At 34.7% G+C, this 21,243-nt stretch overlaps 1 protein-coding gene across 2 annotated transcripts in view; it reads left to right on the top strand.

Annotated features, from left to right (window-relative positions):
* The window catches only part of RYR2 (ryanodine receptor 2), a 760,518-nt gene that overhangs the window by 519,033 nt on the left and 220,242 nt on the right, over positions 1-21,243 (top strand). For both annotated transcript variants that reach the window (XM_056816085.1, XM_056816086.1), the window contains 5 exons: positions 2,886-3,006; positions 6,222-6,391; positions 7,527-7,747; positions 12,867-12,957; positions 19,751-19,891. In XM_056816085.1, the coding sequence (XP_056672063.1) occupies positions 2,886-3,006; positions 6,222-6,391; positions 7,527-7,747; positions 12,867-12,957; positions 19,751-19,891 (744 nt within the window). The remainder of the gene's footprint in view (positions 1-2,885; positions 3,007-6,221; positions 6,392-7,526; positions 7,748-12,866; positions 12,958-19,750; positions 19,892-21,243) is intronic.

Below are 21,243 nucleotides of genomic sequence, written 5' to 3'. Positions count from 1 at the left end.
TCAATCTTCTACTACAACTCTCTAATACCTTTCACTGGTGTCTTCCTTCCCTTCACCTTTTTCTTATCTCAGACTGAGATAGAAGGACTATGGAACCAAAATTCATCTTAGTTCTCTCAATGTGGAAATCCCAGGTTTTGACCCTGTCGCAGGAAAGTTTTCCCCTAAGGGAAGGTCCCACTTCACCAGACAATAGACATCCACTTCAGCTTTGGCACATTAGGTAGAGTGTCAGTCTTGCAAGCAGAAGGTCCCAGTTTGATCCTCAGAAGGAGGGTGTGATATACTGGGAGAGGCTTCTGGAGACAAAAGAGCTACTTGACTTAAGATGGGGTCTACCTCTCACCTGAAGTGGATGTCATTGTCTGGTGAAGTGGGACCTTCCCTCAGGGGGAGAACTCTCCTGTGACAAGGTCAAAACCTGGGGTTTCTACCTCCCAACTAAGTAAACTGGGGATCTCTAGATTTCCACGTTGACAGTTCTAATGGACAGAGTAATGATATATATATATATACTATAGATTTTTTTGCCTTTCTTCTGCAATTATAAAGATGCCCAATCATTAAACCTGAATCTTGAAAATAGAGAATTTCACAAATGTATATGCCACTTTTCAATTATATGTAGACTTCCTCTTTTACTATCTCCTTCCTTCTATTTTTTTTTTGTAAATATATACTTAGGTCTCACTGAAAGCAGTCTTTTGCTTAAGCAGGAAATAATTCCTAAAGAGAAATGTTATAAAATTAAGTGTCTAATAACTTTACTAAAGATTGCTATGTATCTGAGTAAGTTTATTCTTTAGTAGTAATTGAGTACTACAAGGATAATAATAACATCTCACATTTATATAGGGTTTTAAACTTTGCAAAGAGCTTTATGTATTTTTCTCATTTGATCTATATCAGTATCTACATGAATTTGGATTTCACCAGCCCTAATTTAGACTTTTCCTCAGACAACAGAGGTACAGTCAATCATGAGATGCACTCTGAAATATTTTATCCTTAGGAGGACCTATATTCCTATCTCATATTCATAACAACCCAGTGAAGTAGATGGTAGGGGGTGCAGGTCTCCCTGGACACACCAAGTCTCTAGAAGAATCCCAGGTCAAAGAGTACATGAAGAGCCTCCAGTTCTTGCACTCCTGCAGTGCTGACTAAGGAAAGCTGGCTTTAATGCAACTAAATGAAGAAAAACACTGAGATCAAAGGAGTCTCCAAGAGACACATTTCCTTGTTTCCCCTAGCCTCCTAATCAGCCCAGATATGTACCTTCTATTTGCATCTCAAACATCAATTCATGCTCTGAGATATGCAATTCATCCTTCTTTATGATCAAGGGTACCTGTCCACCTGTCACAGATAATAAGATACCTTATATGGAAATGCCACCTTGTATAACCTTGTTTCTCCTTTTATCTTTCCCCCTCCCCCATCTCCCTTTCTGGTTCCACAGTCTCTGGTCACATAGCCTGTTCCTTTAAAGTCTAAAAATTCTGGACCCTTTCTCTTCAAGGAGGCAGATTTTTTTTTTGCTCCTGCCTCCTGGCCATTCAACTCAATACATTTCTCTATTTTTAAAGATATTCATCAGAGCCCAGTCATTCTTTGAAAGAGTATCCTCCCTAACCAGATAATATCAAGCTCTCCCACAACAGTAGATGCAATAGGTATCCTCATTTTACAGATGAAGTAACTGGGGAATTAAGTGATTTGGTCAGTCACAAAGCTTGGCATCAGGAAGATGAGAGCTCTGATCCTGTCCAATTCAAGATTCCACATTTGGCACTCTATCTACTATATTCCTTCACTTCCCTATGATGCATGTGTGTATTACTTTAATATTTTCAAAGTGTTTCCCTTATATTATCTCTTTTAATCTTCCCAGGACTCCCTGTGCAGTAGGTGCTGTTATTATTCCTATTTGACAAAAAATGTTGAGATTAAGTGACTTTCCCAGGGTCACATTTCCATTAAGTATCTGAGGGAATATGAAATTTAGGCCTTCTTATTCTGTGCCCACTGCTCTGTCCACCACACCCACTGCTTTGATGCTGATGTCATTAGGTTAGGGGAAGCCAAATTTGATTAAAGCATGTAAAAATGCATGCTAATGGTATTAAATGGGATCACTGTCAGCAGAAATTATACAGTGATTTATAATTAGGATTTATGAGGTCAGTGTCAGACTGGTAATTTTGTTTTGATTTACTTCTACTTTTCCCTTTCCTGTGAACAAAAACCTTGGAACTCCAAAAACCTCAAAAATTTCATTGTCAGTGCAAAGTAATGCAATTGTTTATATTTCCTTTGTAATCTACAACATTGCTCTAAGATATTGACTGTACCATAAACTATTTTTCAAGGAAACTGTAAGTTTCAGTATATATTATGATATATTTATGTAGAAATGTGACATTTTATTAATCTATTATTAAGATAAAATAGTTTAGTTCTTTTTATAATTTATTTTTATTCATTGCCTTTTTAAATTAATGATATTCCATGTTTGGTCAGGATTTAAGAGACAATCTCTTCTGGATGCCATTTAACTTTCTATTCTATATAGGAAGCAAATATGTGACCTTGACATTATTAGTTCTGGGATATCTATGTAAAATGAACCATGCAAGTTTAACAGAAATGTTTTTGGGAACATTTTCTTAAATGTAACACTGACGTTGTTATTTCTAACTCAAGTCTGACCTCTGGTGGATGTTTTTCACTAAAAAGGAATTAATCTAGAGGTGGAATTCACTCTCTGGGTTTTCCTGAATAGAGTTGTAACAGACTATGGCAGAAAACTTCAGATGTCTGTTTTTTTTTCCCCCTTGTTTGTTTGTTTGTTTGTTTGTTTGTTTGTTTGTTTTCCTGTAAAGTTGATCCATGCTGGCAAAGGAGAGGCTATTAGGATCAGATCAATTTTGAGATCCTTAATTCCACTAGGAGATTTAGTGGGAGTCATCAGCATTGCTTTCCAGATGCCAACAATAGCTAAAGGTAATATTGTTCTTTAGAATATAGTATTATGTTAAATGACAAAATGCCTGATAGAGCTTTGCTTTTTTTTTTCTGGTGAACCAAGCAACAGAGATTTCTTTTAAGATATTTAGAACTGTAATATCTGCAAAGTTCTTTCCTCACTGTATTGCAGATTTAATCTTTCTATTCAATAATTGTTCACATTTCAGAAAATGTATAGAAAAAAGAATTATATGCCTCAATATCCCTATTCTGTTGTTTTCCCATGGTCTCTTAAGCTATTAGTGTACTAGGCAATCTAACCTATTAGTGTTCTAAACAAATCCTAGGCTCAATCTCTATCCCTAACCCTTCTTATCCTTTAATTTTCTTTTTTCTGATTGGCTCTAATCCTCTAATTTATCCTCTTTGATAGCTTATCTGTTATGTTTGTCTTATTTCTATTAATCACTTTTTATTGTCCCATGACTTTTTGCTTTGGATATTGCTGATTGATCATTGTCAGCAAACATTTATGAAATACAGTATTTAATGTACTGTGATAGGGTAAGAGGAGATAAAAAGTTTAGATAATGATCTTTCCATTAAGATAATAGGATTGAAATAGGAATAGAAATAGAAATAGATAGAAAAATTTAGGGTTAACATAAGGGAAAACGTTTTGCAAAGCTGTCCAAAAATAGACTGTACAATCCTAGGTTTTCACTCAAAAGAGTAGGATTTTTCAGGAAAGGCTGATGGACTTGTAATTTCATTGTAAAAAGATTGTTATTTATGTGTGAGTTCAACAAGTTCCTTTGAAGTCACATGGAAATCATCTATGAATTTGTGATTTATTGATCCCTTTACATGAGGGAAGTGTTTGTCACAACATAAGGTGAAAATGTTTCTGGGGAATTATACAATTTGGCATTTAATGATTAAATAGTATAATTTATGCAAATTTCGAGGTAACTGTTAACCAACTACCATTTACTAATCCCTTAATATCTACCAGGAACTATGCTAAACTCCCAAATGCAAGCAAAAAGAAATATAGTCTCTGCCCTCAAGGTCTTTCTATTCCAAAGAGGAAAGAGGATATATAAAAGGAAACTGAAACATGGTAATAAAGGTATCTCATGAAGGCATGGTGGCAAGGAATAAAGTAAGGCTTTCCTGGGTCCCATCCCAAAATGGAGATCTTGGTAGGAAAAGGTGACTACAGAGGTGAAAAAGAGCTGATAGAAGGATGTTCTAGGGTGAGAAGGCTACATTCACTTGCATAAGTCCAGGGTGAGATAATAGCTAGAACATAGGGTCCAAGTCAAGAGAGCTATTGCAGGAGTGAAATGTTAACAATAGGACCTCAAACTGTATGCAACTTATTTTTAAATTTAATTTTCATTATTAACACTTCCCCCCAGTAATTTTCTTAAGACTAGATGATCAACAGAATGATAAATCAAGACATGATTTATAGAGTTTAATAATTTCTGAGAGGATAGTGCCCATAGTGACAATTGAATAGTTGGCAAGAGTTGGCTCCTGCATAGCCCTGGTGATGACTGACATTTATATAGTACTTAACTACATTGTTGTATTTGATCCTCATGACAACTTTGTAAGGTCATGTTATTATACTCATTTTGATAAGGAGGAAAGTGAGAGTCAAAGGTTAAATGACCAAGTTGTGCTCACACAGTGAATGTCAGAGACTAATTTGAACTCATTTACTGACTCCAAGACTAGCATTTAATCAGTTATGCCATAATACTTAATATTTAATGATCAAATACAATGATCCAATACATTGTCTTGCCAGATCAGAAATTTCTTCTATAGTTCTGACAAGTGATTATAGGAAGTAGAAAGAAGGGGCATCTAATAAAATAGTGAAGGCAAAATTCAAAATTTACAAGTGCAGCACTCTTTCCACTCTACTTTAGTGATTAGCAAGGAAGGGAGAAAAGCAGATTAGTTGTAGAGAAATGTAGAGATTCACTGTGCCTCTAGGAAAATGACAAGCATAAAGTTTTACATAAAACAGAAGTTCCCCTCCCCAAACCCCTCCACTTTGTCATAAGGTAGGATAAGAGACAGGAACAGAAAACAAAGACGTAGGTAGGGTCCCTTCCTCCAATAAATTCTCAGCAGCTATTGAAACAATCTTGCTGAGAGAGAATTAAGACCTACTGTAGAGGAAAAAAAACCTTATAGGATAATTTATTCATATATGTGAAGGACTTTAAAAAAAATAATTCAGGGTCCCTTGGAAGAAGTATTCTATTGTCAAAATCACAGAATTTGAAATATGGCATGGAGTTCAGTAGCCATTTAGTCCAATCCATTTACAAAAAAGATCTCCACCATAATACACTGCTTTAAAACCTTTATGAAAGGGGTACCTACCCTATCTATAGGCAGGTTATTCCATTTTTGGACAGCTCTAAATAATAGGATAGGCAGATTTTTTTTGTTTTGTTTTTGGGGGTTTAATGATATGAAACCTAAATATGCTTTTCAGTTTCTACCTAGTCAACCAGTTTCTGTCATTTGGAGACCAGCAAAAAAAAAAAGTCTAATCACATTTGTTCACACAGTGGTTTCTTTAAGCTAAATATGCCCAATTTTTACAACCAGTCTTAAAATATCATGGACTCTAGGTCCTTCACTACCCTATTTGCCTTTCTCTGGACACTGGCCAGTTGATTGGTATTCTTAAATGCCAATTTAAGAACTAGACATAATATTTCATAGTACTCAGGTCTGAAGAAGGAAAAGTACAATGGGATCTCCCTATTCCTGAAAAGAGATGCCCCACTTAATGTAATTTGAGATCACATTTGTATTTTTATTTTTGGTCTGGAGCATCACATTGTTGACTCATTTGATTTTTTTTTAAACCTTAGTTTCTTCTTAGAACAAATACTATTTATTGGGTCCAAGGTAGAAGAGTGTAAAGGGTGAGGCAATGGGGATCAAGGGATTTATCCAGAGTCACACATCTGAGAAGTATTATATCAGATTTGAAGCCACATCTTCCCAACTCCAGTTTTGGTGCTTTATCTACTATGCTACCTGCCTCTCCTGAGCCATTGATCTTGCAGCACAATCCCATTTTTTTTGTCATTGACTTGAAAAAATTAAGTAATTATTTTATTAAATTTTAAACTTGAAAAAAAGGAGCAAAGTAAATCCTGAACTATCTCACTGCCATATAAACATTAATAATGTTATTTTTTCTCTTTCAGATGGAAATGTGGTGGAACCTGACATGTCAGCAGGGTTTTGCCCAGATCACAAGGCAGCCATGGTTTTGTTCCTTGACAGGGTCTATGGAATTGAGGTTCAAGATTTCCTCCTTCATCTTCTTGAGGTTGGCTTTTTGCCAGATCTCCGAGCTGCTGCCTCTTTAGACACGGTAACAGTTTAAAAATCTGACTACCTCAATTTAATGACTTGTTCCAATTCATTGTTGGATTACTGAAAAATAATACCCCCTCAATAAATTAGGGAAACCAAGAAAACAGAGATTCTTTTTCCCTTTCAAAAATCAATCCATTCCTTAAAAACAAACAACTTTTCTTGTCTTAACATTTCTTAATGTTAAGAATTTATACATTTAAATTTGGGCATTTTGAAAAATAGACTTTAGTGCCAAAATAATATCATATATGATTATCATGTTATTGTCCTAAGACAAGTTGATTCTCTGGCCATGTATATTGAATGGCTTACATGGAAGACATATTAAAATATCATTTAATCATCATGGCTTAAACTGAAATTCCAAATAGCATGCCAATACAGCATCATTTGTATTTTCAGGAAAAAAGAAGGTAAAGAATCTAATTTCATCTGTAAGCGAAGTCAATTTTAGGGAGATATAAATATTGTTATGAATCATAATGTTAATAGCACAGAATCTGGAGTGCAAAGGAAATCACACACTATTAAAGATGTAAATTCTTTTTTTATTATGCAATAACTTTTATAAATGTTTCTTTGTATTCCCATTGTCTAGTGTAGTGCTTTGTACATAGTAGGTTTCTAATTAATTTTGTTAAAACAAATACATTTGTATATACCTGTGTATTTTTAATATAAATTAAATAACTAATTCATAGTAAAGAATTGATCTTAACTTATTCTAATGAAGGCAATATGATTTTATAAAGATATTATTAACATGAAACAAAAGACAATTCAAAAAAGCCATTTATGTTTCATACTCATTCATTTTGGTACCCTTTTATTCCCTCCCTACTTTTAATTTGGTTCTACTGTTAGTGACTTGATAGTTGATAGAGTTCATTAGAAGAGGGAAGAAAGCCTCAGGAATCTATGCATAATTCATTCATGGTTAATTGGAAGTTGATTCTATCTCATTTTCTTAAATGTGATAACTATACAAACATATATGGCACATGGAAATGCATCTATAGTTATTCTTTTCTAGTCAAGTATTAATGAATCTCAGAAACATTTTGTTCTTTCTCTCTTTAATGTCCTGTCTCATACATATGTAACTCGTTTCTATTCCATTCATTTCATAGGCTGCTCTGAGTGCTACAGATATGGCCTTGGCTCTTAATCGGTACCTTTGCACTGCAGTTTTGCCTTTGTTGACAAGGTGTGCTCCTCTTTTTGCTGGCACTGAACACCATGCTTCACTCATAGACTCACTGCTTCATACAGTGTATAGGCTTTCTAAGGGCTGTTCTCTTACAAAAGCTCAACGGGATTCCATAGAAGTCTGTCTTCTCTCTATTTGCGGGTAAGTAAAAACTTAATTCTGAATTGAATTTCAATATTTCCAAGAAAGAGTCACTACTTTAAAAATGTACCCAAATATTAAATTTATTTCTTTTTAAAGTGGAAAATTTATATCAAATCAACCAGAATCATTCCAGAAATGGAAATACTTTGTGAACTTATTAAAATGCTTTGGACCTTTGTGTTGTTAATCCCCCTCCCCCATTTTTCTCCTCCCTAATACTAATTTGCTTCTTTCTCCTTCTGACTTCCTTCTACATTAATGCTTATTAGCACATTTTTCAGGGTAAGGTCAAGGGATTTTTTGCATGTGTAACAATGTATAGTAATATTTTTCCACCTATTATTTCTGAAGACTGTTTTTAAAATAATTAAGAATTTTAGCTTGCAAATATAATGGACTATGATTTATATGCATATGTTTGTATTTGTGAAGGTATTTAATATTGATTGGTTGGCAAAGAGGAAGATTGAGCAGACAATAATTCTGATGATTGCTATGTATATAATGCTTCAGGACTTACAAATTCACTTGAACTTTTCCACAGCTCTGTGAAGTAATATTATAAGTATCATAATATAGATTTTGGGGATGGGGAAACTGAAGCAAAGAAAGGTTAAGTTGATGGTCTTTAATCACATGACTGATAAATGTCAGAGGTATGATGTGAATTTAGAACTTTCTCAGTTCCAGTCTAGTGATTCTTCACCTAAGCCAGTATTACATGTGGGTACCTAGAGATGTGGATGTGGACCTGTTGAGTAGAAGTGGATAGTAAAGAACATGGTTTGATTGGAGTAAATTTTTGTGGAATCATAGAGGAAAAAAACATTGGGCTTGAAGTTCAAAGAACTGAGTTAGAAACATGACTCTGTCATTTACCAGCTATTTGATCTTCAAACAAGTAAATCAACCTCTTTGAAATTCAGTATTTTCATTTTTAAAGTGAATATTATAATACTGGAGCTATCTACCTCAGAACATTGTTGTCAGAATCTAGTAAGTATGTCAAGTTCCACATCAAACAAAAATTCACTTTAGAAAGTAGTATTAAATAATCATGTGTAATGCCAGTTAGACACAAATAATGAATATGGTATTGAATGCCTAGATGAAATATATAAGTTATATCAGGTACATAATCATTAGCTTTTAGTAGTTCATAAGGATAGCCATATAATAAAATAAGCCCACCTAGAAAATTAATCTGCTATCAGAAAGATTTAAAGAGAAAAACCAGGAAGAAGATGCCAAGTAGAAGGTTGTAATAAATAAAAGAGGGTGTGTGATTCAGGACAGATCACTGCAACAGTAAAACAGGAGGTAATTGAAAAAGATAAAGGTCATCCTTTATATTCCTGCAGAAAGCAAGGTACCAAATCTTGCAGAATGGGAAGGAAGACACAGCTCAATTCTCCAACAGGCCAAAGTGCTAGTGACTTGTAGCTATGTCTTAGGAATACACTCAGTATAAATTAAGTGACTCACCCAGAATTCACACAATTCATTCAACAATAGAGGTAGCATATGGACCTAGGACCATGCCATTATACCTCATATTGATGAATGGGCAGTTTCAATAAAAAAAAATTGAAGGGCTTAGTATGTTATTTTCATAGATATATAATGTATATGCTAGGTATTAAATACATATTTGTTAATTGGCTAGTTTTGTGTGAATCAGTAGGAATAACTGAATTATACTTTTCCCTTATGTTTTAATTGTGTATGTGTACATTATTTTCAACTTCCACTATAATTATAAAACTATAAATATAATACCATGTATAATATTTATATGCATAGTGGCTTATTTTTATAGATTTCCTGGAAGACTACCATTAACAAACTTTACTACTGACATACATTTAAAAAATAATTTGTATTAACCTGACCCAAGGACATGATTAGGTTATATTTCAGAAGTTTATTTCTTTAAAGAATTATTTATTCCTTTGTTTTTGTATTATCTACATTTCTAAATATATCCTTTTCTTTTCTTTCCAAACACATTCCTTTCTTTCACTCTCTTATAAAGCTGTTCCTAGTAATAGAATTTTAAAAAAAAGTAAAATGAGTTTATATAAATTAATCAAAGCATTAATCTTTATTTTATGTAGCTTTCCACATTTATAGTCACTTAACTCTGCAAAAAAAAATGGGGAAAGTTACATTCTAATATCTCTTTGGAGACAACCTTGGTCATTATAATTTTATAGGTTTCAGTTTCAGTTGTTGTTCTTTCCATTTATGTTTGTTGTGGTTATTTAGTATATTGTTTTTTCTGGTTCCGCTAATTTTATCTTCTCTTGATTCATATGTCTTCCTGTGCATCTTTGTATTCATCATAGTTGTCTATTCATGCAGCACAGTAATGTTCCATTACATTCATGTACTGAAGTATATTTAGCTGTTCTAGTTGATATGCATCTACTTTGTTACTAGTTCTTTACTATTACAATACACCAATATTTTTTTCATAGATGACACCTTTCTTTTTCAACAGTAACATTCTTGGGTTGTTGGCCTAGCAAGTGATATCTCTGGGTCAAAGAATTATGGACTTTTTAGTCCCTTGCTTAGTATAGCAGAATTTCATTTTTAAGTTGGTCACTGGGAATTTGAATATATTTTCCTATAAAGTGTTTACATGTGGTTCACAAACCAACCCACAAATGCTAATTTAATATATAATGTGACTAAATGTTATACATATATATATATAGAGAGAGATATGCGCACACACACACACAAACACACACACACACAATCATAACATCCTTATTTTTTTTAAAACCCTTACTTTCTGACTTAGAATCAATACTGTGCATTGGTTCCAAGGTAGAAGAGCAGTAAGGGCTAGGCAAAGGGAGTTAAGTGACTTGCTCAGGGTCACACAGCTAGGAAGGGTCTGAGGCCAGTTTTGAAACTAGGACCTCCTGTCTCTAGGCCTGGCTTTCAATCCACTTGAGCAACCTAGTTACTCCCTCCCCCCATAGCATCTTCTTAGTGGAAGCCAGTGGTCATTTATTCCAAATCTCTCATTTATGGGTAAGGAACCTTGAAGTGACTTAAAAATGTTATATTACTGAGTTAGTTGCAGAGGAAGACACAGAGCCCAGGATCTTTAATTTCTGTTCCATTTCACTTTTGAATATATAGTCATCGCTTACTATATTACAGTTCTCTTATCTCAGCTTCACTGTATTGCAAGTTTAAAGAAAAATCTAGTTCTGTATCATGGAGTTTTCACTATATTGTGAGATTTTGTGGATGAAAACCTTGCTGTGTAAAATGGAAATGTTGTACACCACTACTGCTTGCACAAGTTTGCCAGTGTGAGATTGTACACGGAACACCATTGGCTGATGAAATAAAAGATGACCAACCATAACGCTATGTTCTCTGTCCTGGGTCCTGATTGGCTCAATGACTGTAGCATCAGGCTGTTTGCTCTCCTGCACTGTGCCCATATTTTAAGAAAGTGTTTAAGAGCATATGAAGTGTTTATAAGAACTGGTAAAGGTTTATAGGAGAGTGGGAAGGGTTTATAAAGCCTATATATATATATATATATATATATATATATATATATATATATATATAATGTTGCTACTTAATAGATTTTTACCTATGCTGGGGTCTCTGGAAAATAACTCACTGTGCTAGAAATGATAGTACAATAAAGCATTTTTACCATGCTTAACACTGTTTCTATGGTAGAGCACATTGAGTTTTAACCATAGCTTCCAAAAACATAGGATTATTTGTGGACTCAGCATCCAAATGAAAAATATAAACTAGTGATTCTAAATGACAAAGGTGAAATTAAGTCTACAAAGGACTGAAGGGACAGGGTCTTACTGGGATAAGACAACTAGATGGAATTTACCATCTTCTCATATGTCCCAATCTTCTTTCCTTTTACCCTTGAAATCTTTTAAAGTTGTAAGAATGGCTGGCGTGAGCCCTTTTCTTCATCCTGATAGCAGCATGATAAATTTTTAATTAAAATAATTTTTTTAAACATTTGCTATAGTAAAACTTTATTTTACACAGTACATTCCAAGACCCTTGATATAAATTAAAAATAGTGCATAACAAACTCCATTATTTAATAAGCATTTCTTATATCAATATACCTGACGCTTTTTGACTTTTCTTGGACTTATCAGTTACCAGCATCATTACTCTTGTACTTTGAGGTCTTGAATAATAATAATAAATAATAATATATATTATATAACTATTAATAAGCAATAACTATTAATGCTATTTAACATTAATGAAACAAAGAGAAGCACTATGCTGACGGACACAACTTGTTTTATGTGAGAACTTTGGACAAAGATTTATGGGGAGGTAATGTGTGGCATTAAATAATATAAAGAACATGAATGGGTGAACTGATTTGAGATTTTATGTCACTTCAGAAAATGTTGGGGATTTTGCACATAATTTAAAAAATGTTTTATATATTTTTCTGCCTTTTTTATTGTCAATTGCAAATATCTGAATTTGCATGGGTTTAGTTCATATAAAACGTGGTTCTACTGTATTTATGAGTAACTGTACTTGTTATGGGGGAAAAAAGCAAAATGAAAGACTACCAATATCTTCTTTATATTTTTTTAAAAATTAACCCTCTTTCCTGTGTTCTAATCACAGGTAAAAGGTAAGATGTTAATTCCCAGAAAAGACAGAGAGGGAAGAGGACTTATATGGATTATGATAAAAAAAAAAGATAGGACTTTACATAAATTGATGATATACACAAATTTATTATATATAAAATAAGTAAGGCACTGATTATATTTTAAAATAATAATAATAAGATACATGTTATAGCATATCACTACTATAAAATGATTTGAAAAAATAATGAGTTTTTCATTGACTTTATCTTCTAATTTTCATTTTTGTTTGTTCTCATCATGTTATTTTGTGACAAAAATTACTGAGAGTTAATTCTCTCACAAAGCAATTCCAACTAATTTGATACATTTTCTGTACCTGAAATTAAGTGGTCTTGATAAAGAGTTCTAGTTTATGTCTTGAATTATAATAGGTACTCACATACAGATATTTTGCTTCACTATAAAAATTATTGTTCCAACAGCCAATTGAGACCTTCCATGATGCAACATTTGTTAAGAAGATTAGTTTTTGATGTTCCATTATTAAATGAACATGCTAAGATGCCTCTTAAGGTAAGTATGGGGCAAGGTTTATAGTAAAATGGTCACTTGTACCTCTAATTTTACTTGCTGTGAAATAATTCTTCTGTTAGGTGAACTCTATGTATCTTCTAATAAATTTCTCCAAAATCAGTTTCCTGAAAGTAAATTCTCTGATTCCTTTGTTTATTCCTGACCATTACTAAGGAAAGTAAAAGCTACAAATCACTTTGCTTAAGAAAACAATCTATGACCCAAATGGTATCACAGAACACTGACTGGCCATTAAATCCACTGACACAAAACTGTTTGGGGACAAAAAAAAAAAACAAATCACCCCACTATCCTAGCTACAAATCTTGGCATCTTATTATTTACATAGCCTTAGGTAAGTCAATTAATCTCTCTGAACTTCAGTATTCTTTTAGAGGTAGCTGGTGGCACAGTAAATAGAGAAGTGGGCCTGATGTCAGAAGATCTGAGTTTGAATCCTGCCTCAGATATTAGTTATGTGACTCTGATGAAATCACTTAACCTGCCTAATTTTCCTCATCTGTAAAATGGTTATCATAATATTATCTGCTTCACATAGTTTTTGTGAGGAAAAAATGATATATTTATGAAATGCTTCACATTGTACCTGGTCTGTAGTAGTCACTTAATAAAAATATTTGTTCCCATTCTTTCCTACCTCTGTAAATTGAAGAGGTTGGTGTGGTCTTTATAACATTTAAGATCACTTTGATATTTGTGTGTATATATATATACATATATACATACATATATATATATGTATATGTATTCTTTTTGTGTCCATCTGCCTATGATGATAACATACCCAATTGACAATAGTATTAGTCTCCAAAGTACACAGATAAGAATGACCTTTTTCTAAACTTATAATTTTGGGAAATACAAATAAAATCTAACAAAAATCTGGAGAAGAGTTTAACAGTTAATATCTTTTATGTCTCTAAGTTTACCAACCTACATTCAATTATTTAGCCAATATTTAATGAATGCATATATGAGAACATCCTGGTAAACGTGAGACATGTGTACAAAAAATGAAATAATTTCTACCTAAAATAACTTTCACTTTAATGGGGGGAGACAAACAAGTACATATGTAAATAGATGCTATATATATATATGTATATATATATATGTACACATATATTCATAAAGTGATATATAAACTGATGTATTTATATTTATATATTTGCATATATACACTAACAACTATATCGGTCATATCAAAAAATGAGGGAGCCTTTAGGGATAATAAGGGCATGGCTATTATGTGTTGCCTTTGTCTTGGAAGAAGAGAAATGAGTCCCCTAATTTTTTATACATCTCCTGCCTAAAACCTTTCTCTGTGCTGTTCCTAAAAAAAAATGTCAATAAGGCTGTGGACAATATAGGGATTACAAAACACCTATAGAAAGTCAGTTTTGTGCATCAGAAGGATAATAATAACATAATCATTAAGATCTCACAAAATTACTGAATCTTAGAATTTGAAAGGATTTCAAATGCCTTGTAATCCAACCTATACTCAATAAGTATGGCATCTCAGACAACTGTTAACCAGTCTCAATATGAAGATATTCATATGAAACTCATTATCTCTGGAAACAGCCCATTTTGTTTTGGAAGAGTTGTCATTCATGAGTTTTACCTTGCATTTTTTTTAATCATCCTTTTATTGAGGGGGCCAGAATGAGGAAATTCAGGGCTGGATGGCTTCCGAGCTATCCTGTGGAACAACAACCAAATCAAAAAGTAGTCACAGCCCAGGTCTTGTGTTCCTTCCCTTGAGGGCTTTCAGGAGGGCAAGTGCCAAACCCAGCCACCTAATCTGTGCCTCTCTCCAGGGAGCACAATGATAATGTAGCCCAAAAGCCAGAAGGGGGTCAGATAAAGTGGAATGCTGAAGGAGTTGCTTCTAAAACTGATCTCCCCATAGACATATGCACATAAAAAGGAGGCAGAACATCATTCTCTTTCCAGCTTCAGGAACCCCAGAAGGTAGAAAGTTCTGGATCCTCTTGTCCAGAAGCCATGAAGAGAGACCAGTTGGCTGCTGGGAAGAATTTGTGTCCAAGTGATTAGTCAACTGTAAAGATTAAAATTTAGGGGAGACTGAGGCAGGTAGAAATTAGTTTCTCTCTGCAAGGCGTATTATATTTTTTAGAGGTTTATTAAAGGTTAAGGATTAAAGAAAATACAGGATAAGAAAAAAACATGTGCCTAGGCCAAAGGCCTAGACAAGATAACCTCACATCATGGAAGAGACGCCTCTGCTCCAAAATGGAAGTCCAAAAAGAGACCCAAAAGCTCTTGCAATCAGGTTAAATACCTTCTTGATCTCGGCCCACGTGAGATTACAAAGCCTTCTGGGGAAGTGGAGCAAAGGCTTGTGGGGGTTGAAGTCCATAGTTCAAGTCCAATTTTACACCTCTTAGAGAGCAAATGGTAGGAGGGGAACTAAGAACATGACATGCAGGAGCTGCAGGGAAATGGCATGACTTGCATAGAAGTGGGCTACTGCCACATTGGGGTTGCCTCGGGCAGGGTCAAACCACATCTGAATGCAGCGCCCCTTGCCCCGGTGCTAGTTGGTTGCTTTGTAAGAGTTTCTCCAGATCTTCTCACAGCTAAGAAAAATGGACAAGAAATTGGCTTCTGTGCAGTGTCCACACACTGTTCTAGTTGTGACTTTTGGAACCAAGTAAACGATGTCCCTTCCATTTCATGACCTCTTAAATATTTGTTGAGAATTGTCATTCCTCCTTCTACACATCTTTGCTTTTCCAGCCTAAGCATCTCTAATTCTTTTGAACAAATCTCCAGAACTAAGTACTGGTACATAAATCTGTGGCATCAAACTGAAATAGAAGTGGGGTCCACTAAATTTACATAAGAATCCATGAAAACCATATCTTGACTTAGAAAGCCACATATTTACATTATCTAGGTTTTACTGTATTTTTATTTATTTTTTAAAAATATTTTCCACTTATATTTTAATCTGGTTCTAGCTTCATGGGGAGAATTCCAGGTCATGTGTGGCCAGTTGGTGGGTGTTTGGCACTTTCGCATTAGATAATCTTTAAAAGCAGAAATTACTAGTTACATAAGATGATTACAGGAAATAGCTGTAATAGAAATTGTGAGTTGGAAGGGATCTTCTCAGGCCATCTATTCCAAATGTTATCTAAAAAGCAATCTATCACATACCTTTTAAATGCCTCTGCTTGAAGAACTATAGTAAAGGGGAATGCACTGACTTCTTAATCTAGTCATATTACATAAATACAAATTTAAAAATATATGACATTATACTGTCATATCTTTTATCCATTTGGTTCCTTTTTCAATAATTTTCAGTACTCTATTTTTTCAATAAAACAGTCCAACCATGAATCTTATTCTACCAAATCTCAATGATAGCCATAAGATGAATTTGCATTTTTGCAATAGGATTTCTATTAGAACTTGTTTATTGCCTATATTTTGTTCATTTGTATAGAATTGTCTTAGGACATGGATTTTATTGCTGGTTTTCTCTCTCAGATTTTTCCTTTGTGCATTATTAGTCTCCTTAATGATTATTCTGTATTTTACCTTTTATTCTTGGTAGCATTCAACATGGCATATATACACACAAATATATATTTTTGTGAATATTTTTCTATATGAGCCATTTTCCTCTCTATTCTATTCTCTTTCATTTCTGCAACAAGGTATTCTTTATCACATATCCAGGCTTCAGTCAAATATAGTTTTAAAAACTTTTTGTTAAGCATATTAATAGTCTAAGATATTATATTTTAACCTTTGTCACCTCAGATAACAGAACCATGCTCAATGGGTAGGCTTCGTAAAAAGGCATATTGGGGGAGGGGGGCAGCTGGGTAGCTCAGTGGACTGAGAGCCAGGCTTAAAGATGGGAGGTCCTAGATTCAAATCTGGCCTCAGACACTTTCCAGCTATGTGACTCTGAGCAAGTCACTTGACCCCCATTGCCTAGCCCTTACCATTCTTTTGCCTTGGAACCAATACACAGTATTGATTTCAAGATGGAAAGTAAGGGTTTTAAGGGGAAAAAAAGGCAAATTTAGGTTCAGTGTCAGGAAAAATTTCCCAACAATTAAAGCTCTCCCAAAATGATTGGGTAGCCTATAATTGACAGTAGATTTTGACTTCTTCAAAGTCTTCAAGATGAGGCTAGATAACTACTTCTCTGATATATATTTTTATTTATTTTTTAATTTTTATTTGGTCATTTCCAAACGCTATTCATTGGAAACAAAGATCATTTTCTTTTCTTCCCTCCCCCCTCCCACCACCTCTCCCATAGCCCACACGATTCCATTGGGTATCACATGTATTCTTGATTCAAACCCATTTCCATGTTGTTGGTATTTGCATTAGAGTGTTCATTTAGAGTCTCTCCTCAGTCATATCCCCTCTACCCCTGTATTCAAGTGGTTGCTTTTCATCAGTGTTTTTACTCCCACAGTTTATCCTCTGCTTGTGGATAGTGTTTTTTAGATCCCTGCAGATTGTTCAGGGACATTGTATCACCACTAATGGAGAAGTTCATTACCTTTGATTGTACCACAATGTATCAGTCTCTGTGTACAATGGTTTCCTGGTTCTGCTCCTCTCGCTCTGCATCACTTCCTGGAGGTTGTTCCAGTCTCTATGGAATTCCTCCACTTTATTATTCCTTTTAGCACAATAGTATTCCATCACCAACATGCACCACAATTTGTTCAGCCATTCCCCAATTGAAGGGTATTCCCTCATTTTCCAATTTTTGGCCACCACAAAGAGGGCAGCTATGAATATTCTTGTACAAGTCTTTTTCCTTATTATTTCTTTGGGGTACAAGCCCAGCAGTGCTATGGCTGGATCAAAGGGCAGACAGTATTTTATCGTCCTTTGGGCATAGTTCCAAATTGCCCTCCAGAATGGTTGGATCAATTCACAACTCCACCAGCAATGAATTAGTGTCCCAACTTTGCCACATCCCCTCCAACATTCATTATTTTCCATAGATGTCATGTTAGCCAATCTGCTAGGTGTGAGGTGATACCTCAGAGTTGTTTTGATTTGCATCTCTCTGATTATAAGAGATGTAGAGCACTTTTTCATGTGCTTATTAATAGTTTTGATTTCTTTGGCTGAGAACTGCCTGTTCATGTCCCTTGCCCATTTATCAATTGGAGAATGGCTTGATTTTTTGTACAATTGATTTAGCTCTTTGTAAATTTGAGTAATTAAACCTTTGTCAGAGGTTTTTATGAAGATTGCTTCCCAATTTGTTGCTTCCCTTCTGATTTTAGTTACATTGGTTCTCTGATATATTTTAGTGGGGATTATTTTCATATTTTCATATATTGTTTTGACTGTGTAAGCTAAGGTCCTATAAAATGATAAAATTTTGTCACTCTGTGGCTATAAAGGAGAGTTAATACTTTTCATGCAAAATCAGAGTATAAATGTGTTTTGAAATATGTATTTAAAGTATTGGTAGATAAAGACTGACTGAAAATGAAAGTGAGCATTGGAACACAGTTATGTAAGAATACATTTTTCAGTTACTGTGCCTTATACCTTTTCAGTATCTAAAGATCATATTGTTATGGGGTTTGGATGTCTGCCCATGGGGTTCGAAAGGATACCTTTTGCAAGAATGCAAGACTCCAAAATTTAGCTTAAAAACAAAAAGAGAAATTTATTAGTTTGGGGGAGAAATGTTGAGAATGGCCAGGAGGATAGCAAGATGGGGAGCAGTTCCTTGGGAGGACAGCATGAAAAGAAAGACTGTTCCCCCATGGGGACAGCATGGATTGAAAGGCTGTCCCCCAGACAACATCAGTTCTGGGGATTTTATATTCTGTACAACAGATGATGTGACTTAAGAGTGCTAGTCCCTCAGGCATTTGGTGGGGTGGGGTGGTCATCTGACTGGGGTCTGTCTGGAGGCATAAAGATTCATCTCTTTGTCCATCTTAAATCTAGAGGACAATCAAGGAGGATAAACATCTCAGGACCCTAGGGGGGTCATTGGGTGTTTCTAGGATGCAAAGGCAAGGGAGTTTCCCTGATAATAGTTCCCCTGAGTTTCTGGGGTACAATGCCCATGTCAATATGGATTCCATTAATGTTCAGTTCAACCTTTTACAATATAAACATGCATAAATAAATGGACTTAAGTTTCTTCCTGTTTTAGGGTCATAAAATCATAGAATCTCAATACTTAAAAGGGGTCTCAGAGCTCATCTGATCTGATCCAATCTTAAATAGAAATAATGTCTACAACAAAGTATGACAGGTAGTCACCCTGAATATATTTGAAGATATCTATAAATAACTCACTATCTAACTAGACATCTCATGCCATTTTTAGAAAACTGTAGTTGTTAGGAAACTTTTCTCATGTTGAGATGAAATGTGCGTGCTTCACAGTGCTACACATTGCTCTCAGTTTTGCTCCACTGTGACCAAATAGAACATACCTAATCCGAGACTCATTTTCCTGAGTTCAAATTTGAGTTCAGACACTTACCAGGTGTGTGACTCTGGGCAAGTCACTTAACTTTGTATCAGTTTCCTCATCTGTAAAATTATCTGGAGAAGTAAATGGCAAAATCACCCAAATAATGTAAGTCAAATAAAATTTAAAGAAATTCAGATGAAGTTGGTAAATTTCATTTCTGAGTTGGTGGCATTACATGATATTAGACTTTTGGATGGAAGTTCTAAACAACTGTCTTTCACTCATTACTTAAATTTTTCTTTTAATACATAGCTGCTGACAAATCATTATGAGAGATGTTGGAAGTACTACTGCCTTCCTGGAGGCTGGGGGAACTTTGGAGCTGCCTCAGAGGAAGAGCTTCATTTGTCAAGGAAGTTGTTCTGGGGCATTTTTGATGCCTTGTCTCAAAAGGTAATTCATTACTTGCTTCATACTTTGAAAGTTGATAGTTTGCTTTTTAAACAACCAGAGTTTTCTTATCAAATTGCTTGTCTACTGCATTAGATGGCTTTATCTGAAACTTAAATAAGTACTACAGAATTCCTCTACATTTCTAATAGTCACTTTTGTGACTACATAAAACCCTGTGTGAAGTAGGAGTTTAAGGGGACCTGGCTGACCTCTTTAACCATAATTCAAAGACCTAGGAAAACCATCTTTAAAATGGAATGTATTTCAAGAGTTGGAGACAAAGGTTTTAAAACAGAAATAAAGGACAGGAATATTATAGGAAGAGAGGAGGAGTTCAGGGCTGGATTATCTTGGAGGGGCTGAAAAGAGGATCCTTCCAGTCATTGGGCTTGACCAACTGGGTCAAGTTTCTGATACAATGGGAGAAGCATCTAAGACAAAAAGGTACTTAAGATTTGATCATTGGGTATTCCGGGGTCTTGAGACAAGATAAGTTAGGGACAACTCCCTAAAGCAAGTTCCCAGACAAAACTCCAAAGATCCAACCCAAAGACTGTAAGGCCTTTGTCCTGAAGGTGGAAGGAGGGTGGGGTGGGGTGATCTTATCTTGAAGAGAGATGGATAGGTGAGGGAAACCAGCCTTACTAATTTCTTAGAATTAATAACTTGAGAATAACACACTAATTTCTTACTTTTGCACATATCCAAAGATATTTAAATATATTTTTTAATTTTTACTTCAAAATCATCATTATTATTATAAATGAAAATTAATCTGAAAGTTTATTACTAGATTTATAAGCATTTATTAGTAAGAGAGAAGATAATCCAACTTTAGGTAAAAATCTATTCCTCCATGATAGCCAGTTGACAACGGTAGTGACTTGTCAGAGATCTCCAGATAAAATGAGAGGAACCAGCCTAAGGAGAGGTTCCTTCAAGAGCCCAGTCCAGACAGAAGAGGGCCATGCACTTTTCTTGCTGGCTTTTCAAAAAGACCCTAGCTCCTCCTTCTGTGACCACTTTGTGCTGATGCTGGGACCCTGGGAGAAGCCAGGTGATCCCAGCATATGGCCGCCAGACACAACATGTGACTGTGACTCCTATGTCCTGCCCTTAAGGTGCTTTGGATCAAAGCTGGAAGGGAGGTTCCCTAGAAATTTTACTTTACACATTACATACATTGCACATCCTCAGCATTTAAGAACCTAAATGACCAAAGGTCACAAATATGACAAAACACTATGTGTATAACATAGTAAATGGCAGTGGACCTATTCATTCTTTGAGTTTCCAAGGGAATTCTAGATAATGTTAAATTACAATAATCATAGCAGAGTAAGATGTTAAGT

The sequence above is a fragment of the Monodelphis domestica genome, chromosome 2, assembly GCF_027887165.1.
Source record: "Monodelphis domestica isolate mMonDom1 chromosome 2, mMonDom1.pri, whole genome shotgun sequence".
Taxonomy (NCBI): Eukaryota; Metazoa; Chordata; class Mammalia; order Didelphimorphia; family Didelphidae; genus Monodelphis; species Monodelphis domestica.
Note: the sequence above shows the minus strand (reverse complement) of the source record. Positions and strands in the feature narration are given on the sequence as shown.